Source organism: Suricata suricatta, chromosome 16, assembly GCF_006229205.1.
Source record: "Suricata suricatta isolate VVHF042 chromosome 16, meerkat_22Aug2017_6uvM2_HiC, whole genome shotgun sequence".
Classification (NCBI taxonomy): Eukaryota; Metazoa; Chordata; class Mammalia; order Carnivora; family Herpestidae; genus Suricata; species Suricata suricatta.
The window spans coordinates 50,314,668-50,323,126 of NC_043715.1; the positions used below are offsets into that span (position 1 = coordinate 50,314,668).

The 8,459-nt window shown below is 60.1% G+C and overlaps 1 protein-coding gene across 1 annotated transcript in view; it reads right to left on the reverse strand.

Moving 5' to 3' along the window:
• Nucleotides 1-8,187, reverse strand: part of DHX34 (DExH-box helicase 34) — a 20,595-nt gene extending 12,408 nt beyond the window's left edge. The window contains exons 1-6 of the mRNA XM_029924336.1: nucleotides 8,100-8,187; nucleotides 6,903-7,852; nucleotides 5,417-5,728; nucleotides 3,980-4,234; nucleotides 1,535-1,637; nucleotides 220-437 (exon numbers count right to left, since the gene is read on the reverse strand). Of these exons, the coding sequence (XP_029780196.1) occupies nucleotides 220-437; nucleotides 1,535-1,637; nucleotides 3,980-4,234; nucleotides 5,417-5,728; nucleotides 6,903-7,604 (1,590 nt within the window). The 5' untranslated portion in view covers nucleotides 7,605-7,852; nucleotides 8,100-8,187. The remainder of the gene's footprint in view (nucleotides 1-219; nucleotides 438-1,534; nucleotides 1,638-3,979; nucleotides 4,235-5,416; nucleotides 5,729-6,902; nucleotides 7,853-8,099) is intronic.
• Nucleotides 8,188-8,459: the final 272 nt, after the last annotated feature.

Genomic DNA, 8,459 nt, shown 5'->3' on the forward strand with positions numbered 1-8,459 from the left:
GAGGATCTGGGGGAGCGACCCTCTCCCCACCCCTCCCTGCAACAAGCCTGAGGATCCAGCTCCTCCCTCTCCCCCCCAGAAGCTCCACTGACACCGGAAGGGAGGAGCTCCCCTCAGTGGCCCAGCCAGCCCCGCCCCCCGCCCTTCCTGGCCCCGAAACCCCGGGACTGGCCCGTCTGGGGTCTCTCCCCCCACCCCCACCCCGGCCCAGCGCTTCACCTGCAGCACCAGCGAGTCCAAAGCCACCCTCCGGATCTCGGGGACAGGGTAGGGGGCGAAGGCATCGTAGTCCGATTCGGCGTAGAGGCGGAAGCAGACGCCGGGGCCCGTGCGGCCGGCCCGGCCCTTGCGCTGCTCGGCGCTGGCCTGGCTGATCCAGAACTCTTGCAGCCGCTGCAGCTTGGCCTGAGGGTCATAGCCCATCTCCTTCACCTTCCCTGGACGGGGACGGGGGACACTGTGTGGCGGCCGCGCGGGCGCCGCACCTCACCGCATACGCCCGGACACCCTCACTTCCTGGAGCTCACTGCGGCCTCGACACTGACGTGTCATTGATCTATCCTCTTGGCTCCTCACTCACACAGCTCTTACCCAGCCTCTGTGCCCTCGGAAGCCCAGCCATCCAACCGTTATTCTTAAGCACCTGCCAGCAGCCGAGCAAAGTCCCTGCCCCCACCGGTGAGCAGAACACAGTGCAGCCAGTTCCCTGTCTCTGAGAAGGGGGCGCGCCCTAAAAGCAGCGGCATGTCAGTGTTTAATGAGAAGCGTTTCCAGGGGTGCCTGGGGGGTTCAGTCAGCTGAGCATCCCACTGCGGACTTGGGCTCAGGGCATGATCTCACAGTTCATGGGTTCGAGCTCAGCGCTGGGCTCTGAGCCTGGAGCCTGCTTCGGATTCTGTGTCCCCCTGTCTCTCTGTCCCTCCCCAGCTTGCACTGTCTCTGTCTCTCTCAAAAATAAACTCTAAAAACAAAAAACATTTTGAAACATTTAAACTCTACTCCTTACAACCTGAAGAACGCTCTGCTATTGCTGCCCATTCTACAAACGAGCAAACTGACGAACGTAGTGTCAGGAGAACACGACTTCGCTCACACAGTCCGGCTGGCTCCAGTGACTCCCCACCGCTACGCTGCGCCAGCTTCCCAGAGAACAGTCCAGTTGGGAAGGCAGAAAATAAATAGGTCAACGGACGTAAAATATCACACCCATACTCCAGGAAAAACAATGCCTCCTAAGGGAGGTGGGAGGCAACAGCGGCAGGAGGAGAGATCACAAAAGTGGATGAGGTGGGCCTCTCTGATGGGGGAACACTTACACAGGCCCTGCAGTGGGATAAGGGAGTGAGCCTTGGGGACATGTAGAGAGAGATCACTCTGGGCCAAGACCACAGTAAGTGCAAAGGCCCTGGGGCAGGGACAAGTTTGGGCAGCCCTGAAGGCCACCTACTCCAGAGGTCCCTCACTATATCTGCACATCTCTGAACCACATACTTCCCTCCAGGTCCCAGGGGGGGTGGCCGGGAGTAGCCCTTACCAGAATCTACTACGAAGCGGATCCCATCGATGGTGACTGAGGTCTCGGCGATGTTGGTGGAGAGGATGCATTTCCGGACTCCAGGGGGGGCCACATCGAACACCTGTGGGAAAAGGTGATGCGCTGACCCCAGAGGCTACCTTAGCCCTACCTGACCGGTGGGGGGGGGGGGCGGGGCCTCCCTGATGCCCCCTGTATGGGCCCACGGGTACCTCACACCCACCTGCAATGTACAGAATAGCCTCAGTGCCTTCCAGGGTTCCAGGGAACACTTCCCTCTCCCCGAGTCCCCATCTCAGAGGTGGCTTAGCATCCACCGCGCCCCAGGGGCCAGATGCTCCTCCTCCCAGGCCCCTCCAGCACAGCTGCACATCTCAAACATTTCTGGAATGCACTCCCCTCTCTCAAAGCCCACAGCACTGCCCTGGCCCAGGCCCTTCTTTCCCACCCACACCCTGCTCTGGCCCTCTCCCCAGTCTCTGGTCCCTGGGTCCGTGACCACACACAGCAGAGGGATCCGCTGAAGCAAACTGGCTCTGCTCCCCAACTCACTCAGAGCCCTCCCATGGCTCCCAGGTGCACTCGGGGCAGAGCCCAGGCACCACACTGGGCCTTCAGGGCCCCATGGTCTAGGACTGCCCACCTCTCACTCCCACCTGGCCTGCCTTCTCCATCACAGCCTGGTGTCCCAGCAGCCCTGCCTTTCCCTCCCTACCACAGGCCCTTTGTTCGAGCCCTTCTCTTGCGCCCAAGAAACAGTCAGGCACAGTGGTCACGAGAGGGGGTCAGCAACTAGGCCTGGGGGCCCGATTCTGCCTCCTGCCTGTTTGTGTAAATCAAGTGTTAGCACAGCACAGCCTCTCCTGTCAGTCTACGGCTGCTTTCCTTCCCGAACGGTGCCAAGGACGAACCGGGTCGCAAAACCTCCCAGTCTGGACCCCTGGGGGCTTCACGGGAAACCTGCAGGCTCTGGGTCAGAGCGTGGGCTCTGGTACCAAACCACCCAGTTCCAAAGCTGCCTCTGCCACTCATGTGACTTCGCACAGGTGCCTCGGCCTCGGGATCCACGTCTGTTCTGGGTAACAGTGGGGCCTGGTAGACATGGCCGCTGTGAGGACTAGATAAGGCCAGGGGGGCGCCTGGGTGGCTCAGTAGGTTCAGCATCCGACATTGTCTTAGGTCATGATCTCATGGTTCGTGGGCTCGAGCCCTACATCAGGCTCTGTGCTGACAGCTCGGAGCCTGAAGCCTGTTTTGGATTCTGTGTCTCCCTCTCTCTCTGCTCCTCCCGCACTCACTAGTCTCTCAAAAATGAATAAGGGTTAAAAAAATTTAGACAGGCAAGGTGCATGTGGAGCTCAGACCACTGGCCGGCACGCGGCAGCGCTCCATGCATGTTAGCTGGGCGCCCTTCCCCTGCCCCCTTCCTAGGCTGGGGTTTTCGTGGGTCTCACTTGGTCAAGTTGCTTCCTCCAGGAAGCCTTCCACCAGGACTCCACCAGGACTGCGCTCTCATGTATCCAGAGCTTTCCCCTATCAGGAAATTACCAGCAACTACTTGAGAGGAAGCCATATTTCGGCTCCCAGTGTGTCCTGAGGAGCCATTCACAGGTTATTCCCTCAATCAGCAAACAACTGAGCGGGACCCGAAGGGACTCTGGGTGTGCGACCTAGGTGATGGTGGTGGTCACAGCCTCCACAAGGGCCCTGAGGGATTCACACCCCCGACCCGGGGCTTCCCAGGAACAGAGCAGACCAGGGTCTCGAACGTGCTGTCGCGGGCTGTGACTTCCAAGGCGCAGCCCTAAAAGTCGTTGTGGCTTCCGCTTTGCTCTCTTGGAGAGAGGCCATGTTGGGAGGCTGCTCAATGGGCCACGAGGATGGGCACTAAGGCCCCCAGCCAACAGCCCGCTGCTGCGTGAGCCAGCCTTCTTGGAGGGGACCCTCCAGCCTCAGCTGCCATCGGACCTGTGCTCCTGGGAGAGCAGCAGAAGCGGCCGCCGCCTCTGCCCAGGTCCTGACCTTCAGAGACGACCCAGACAGCAGAGACTTACTGCTCCAAACTGCTAAGTTTGGGGGGGTGGTAAGTTGTCACATAGCAACAAATAGGTGCGATGACCCAGAGGCCTCCTCCCGGCACCCCTCCCCACACGTGCGGCTCGCAGATTCCCACCTCCGCACCTCTGCCGGAGGTTGGGCCTCTCCTACCCCCCCCACATCATTCCTCCCTTTCTTGAATCCTCCCGGTTTTTCAAAGCTCAGCTCCGGGGCCTCCCAGGGATGCTCGCCCTGGCTGGTACTCCCCTCTCCTCCAGGAAGATGTGAGCACCCCCTCTGCGGCCCGCAGCCCTGCCCTGGTGGCATCACATCCCCGACACCCTCCTCCAACCCCTCACGTGGTCAGAGCCCCCTTCCGGCCCCCCTTGGCCCGGCCCCGCGGGGTACCTTGTCCTGGTCGGCCACGGAGAGGGCGCTGTGCAGCGGCAGCACCACCCAGCGCTGGGTGTGGCGGGCGTAGGCCTGGGCCGCCTCGAGCACCGCGCTGATCTCGGCCATGCCGCTGAGGAAGACGAGGAGGTCGCCCCGCTCCTCGGGCGGGTACTTCTTGTCGATGGCCTCCAGCACCCTCAGGAAAGGCCGAGGGTCCAGCTTCTCCGACTTGGACGCCGGCGGCTCGGCCTCCTGTGGCTGGTACACGACCTGTGGGGAGATGGCCCCAGGCAGGGGGAACCGGGTCACGCGAGCGCATGGCCGACCCCAGCCACCGGCTCAGTCAGGCGCAGGCCGCACCCCCGACAGGTCAAGTCGAGGAGGGTGCCATCGAAGGACAGAGTGTCGAGGTAACCGGAAAGCTGCTGGGAGCCAGTCATGTCATCCAGGCTACGGGATTCGGGAAAATCAATGGAGCTTTACCCGTAGTGTGTGTGCATTCTTTTGGGTCTGGAGGACAACTTCAACAACCAGAATTTCAAAGGGCAGAGCCAGGATCAAAACCCTAGATGGGGGCGCCTGGGGGACTCAGTCAGTTGGGCGGCTGACTTCAGCTCAGGTCATGATCTCGGGCTCTGTGCCAACAGTGCAGAGCCTGCTCGGGATTCTCTCTCTCTCCTTCTTTCTCCCAATAAAAAAAAAACATTAAAAAAAGGGGTGCCTGGTTGGCTCAGTCGGTTAAGCCTCTGACTTCAGCTCAGGTCAGATCTCACGTTTGTGGGTTCAAGCCCCGCGTCAGGCTCTGTGCTGACAGCTCAGGGCCTGGAGCCTGTTTCTAGTTCTGTGTCTCCCTCTCTCTCTGCCCCTCCCCTGTTCATGTTCTTTCTCTCCCTCTCTCGAAAATAAATAAACATTAAAAAATTTTTTTTAAACACATAAAAGAGAGCAGGTGCAGACCGCCTTGAAGGCCCAGCGGGAACCCAGATGCCAGACGGGAGCGGCCCCGAGCTCTTCCATGTCGGCGGCAGAGCACGCGGCCCACACTCAGCCGGCGCTGGCTGTCATGAGCTTCCCTGACTGCAAGGACGCGTGTCCACAAGCCCCAGCGAGTACGCTGTGCCAAGGGGGCAAAGTCCAGGACAGAAGTTGCCTCTGGGAGATGGAGAAAGCCTGCCCTGTGAGATGAGCAAGCAGGAGGAAGGAGGAGCCCGGGTCCCTGAATGACCTCATGGAACAGAGCTGCCCCCGGGCCTGGACCAGCACAACTGTCCCGCGAGAGGAATGAACTCTGATATTTCCCCTTCTGGGTTGCCGGGGGGGCACCCACGGCAGCATGCTGGGAGCGCTCAGAAATGGGAGCTTTAAGAGAGCGTGCAAGCAACGCGGTCCCAAACTGCAAGGTGGGAGTCTGAGCAGGACAGAGGGGAAGGGACGTGGCGGGGAGGCACTGACCGTGATGGGGAACAGCCTCCCCGGCACCTGCACCACGGGCGCCCCGTCAAAGTAGCTGGAGAAGAGCGAGATGTTGATGGTGGCCGACATGAGGACGACCTTGAGGTCGGGCCGCTGGGGCAGCAGGCGCCGCAGGACACCCAGGAGGAAGTCGTTGTGCAGGTGGCGCTCGTGGACCTCGTCCACGATCAGGACCTGGTATTGGGGCAGGCTGGGCTCCCGCTGGATCTGCCTCAGGAGGAGCCCCACCGTCAGGAACACGACCTTGGTGGCCGCCGTCCGCGTGCTCTCAAAGCGGATCTGGTAGCCGACCTGAGGGCAGGAGGGACGGTCAGGAGAGGAGCCCGGGCCCGGGGACCGGCCACACGGCAGATCTGAGCCAGTGCCCCGCCCCCGCTCCCCCATCCAACCCTGGAGCCAACACGCTGGGGACTGGATGCCACCTCAGACACTTAGTGCCACCGGCCCTGGGTGAACAGTTCTGTCCCTCAGAGACACCTTGTCCCCTGGAGGCCGCGAGACCAGTACGCGCTGACACACGTTAAGTTTTTAGCACAGGGCCCGGTGTGCAGCTAATACTGATTGATTATAATGGCGACCGTTCACCATTCTCGGAGTCCCTACTCTGCCTGGACCTGCTCGGGGCACTGAATGTGTGTCAGCCCATTTCATCCTCACAGCCACCCCGAGAGGCAAGAACCACTCCTCCCCTCGCTGATGGGGAAACTGAGGTCACCCATCCAAGGCAAAACAGTTAAAAAGTGGTATTGAGGGACACCTAAGTGGCTCAGTCGGTTGAGCATCCGACTTCGGCTCAGGTCATGATCTCACGGTCTGTGGGCTCGAGCCCCGTGTCAGGCTCTGTGCTGACACCTCAGAGCCTGGGGCCTGCTTCAGATGCTCTGTCTCCCTCGCTCTCTGACCCTCCCCTACTTGTGCTCTGTCCCTCTGTCTCAAAAATAAATAAAACAAAAAAATTTAAGAAAAAGAGTGGTATTGAGAGGAAATGATCTATGTGTGTATGTGAGCGTTTTAATATTTTATATATTTTTCTGAGAAAGAGAGGACAAGCTGGGAAGGGGCAGAGAGAGAGAGAGACAGAGACATTATCCAAAGCAGGCTCTGGGCTCTGAGCTGTTAGCACTGAGCTTGAAGCAGGGTTCAAACCCACAAAATGTGAGATCGTGACATGAGCCAAAGTTGGACACTTAACTGACAGAGCCACCCAAGTGCCCCTTAAAAGGAAATGATCTTAACCCCTACCTCACATCACACACCTGCATGAACGAACACACACATACACACACACCAATTTCTGATAAATTACAGTTTGATCTATATCCGGGTCCCTCTGTAGATCAATTTCTAGAAGAGTCGTCGCTAAGTCGAAGGGTATCACTGCTAAGTGCTCCGGGAACCCTTATCACCACTGCCCCACAGGCAACGACCAATGCATCGGGGTCCCACCGGGAAGAGCCCCACTCACCCGCGCACCGTACTGACTGAGGCTCTCGAAGCTGACGCGCTTGGCCAGGGAGATGCAGGCGATGCGCCGGGGCTGGGTGCACGCCACGTGGCTGAAGCCCGCGGCCAGCAGGTACTGCGGCACCTGGGTGGACTTGCCGCAGCCCGTGTCCCCCGCCACCACCACCACCTGGTGCTCCTTCAGGGCCTGCAGGACGCGGGCCCCGTACCGGGCGATGGGGAGGGCCGCCCGCTCCTGCTGCAGCCTGGCCAATCGCCCAAACGCCTGCCTCTGGCCGAAGTCCAGGTAGTGCTGCAGGGCTTGGCGGAACTCGGCCACCCTCCCCGGGGGCGGCCTGCCCAGCCCCCGGGGGCCCCAAGTGTCGGGGCCCAGGACCGAGAGGTTGATGCGGTGACAGGGGTCGTAAGTGCGGGGCAGGCCGGCCAGCGCCGGGATGCTGTGCTTGGGCCGCCCGGGGTCCCTGTCCCCCTTCCCGGGGCTCCTGAGGTTCTGGAATCTCTGTAGGCGTTCGAAGAAGGTCCAGAACTTCTCGCACTCCTCAGAGCCCCGGCGGATATAGTCCTCATCGCGGAAGAAGGCGTCCTCGAAGAGGCGGCGGGTCTCCGGGCAGTTCCAGTCCCACTTCCCAGGGGCCTCCTCCTCACGGGGGTCGCAGGGTCGGCCTCTGTCATCCCTGCCGTCCTTCGCTCTGGGAGGAGGCATGTGGCGGGCAATCACGATGCGCTCCCAGCGGTGCAGCGAGAGCCCGGTGCCCGCGGCGAGGAGGAACTGCTTCCTCTTCAAAACTCCAATGTCGCTCTGCACGGATGGTAGAGGCCGATGACAGGCAACGACACAGTAAGTGGCCAGGGGCCCAAGGCAAGCTGGTGACACACAGGGCACCTCACGACTCCTGCAGTGATCGGTGTGACAGACACAAGCCCATCCTGGGTCTTCCTGGCCCCCGGTACCTGGAGAAGAGAACAGAAGACACTCATTCGTTTTTAGAAACATTTCTTGAAAGGCTGCGGCTTTGTAAGCCCGAGACCAGGGGGATGGTAACGAGTAAGGCCACCCCGCGCCCTCACCGGCGGTCACGGTCACATGCGAGGGACAGCCATTTCACCAGACAATCCAGTGACTGGGCTGTGCGAGCCCAAAGGAGCTGCCTGACCACTCCCGGGAGTCAGGGAAGGGTCCCCAAGGACGTCGTCTGACCTGAATTCTGAAGGAGTGTAGGTCACGGGCTGTCACGAGAGGCAGTAACACAAAGTAGGGTATAATGGAAAGAGTAAAACAATAGCTCCTTTTTTTTTTAAAGTTTATTTAATTTTGAGAGAGACAGAGCGAGCATGAGTGGAGGAGGGGCAGAAAAGAGGGGGACAGAGGACCTGAAGAAGGCTCTGCGCAGACAGCAGCAAGCCTGTGGAGGGGCTCCAACGCACCAACCGTGACATCATGACCTGAGCTGAGGTCGGACACTCAACTGACTGAGACCCCAGGCGCTCCAGGCAAGAGTTCTTAATCTGAGGGCCACTGGGCTTCAGGACATCTAGGAACCCCTTGAAATCAAGCACA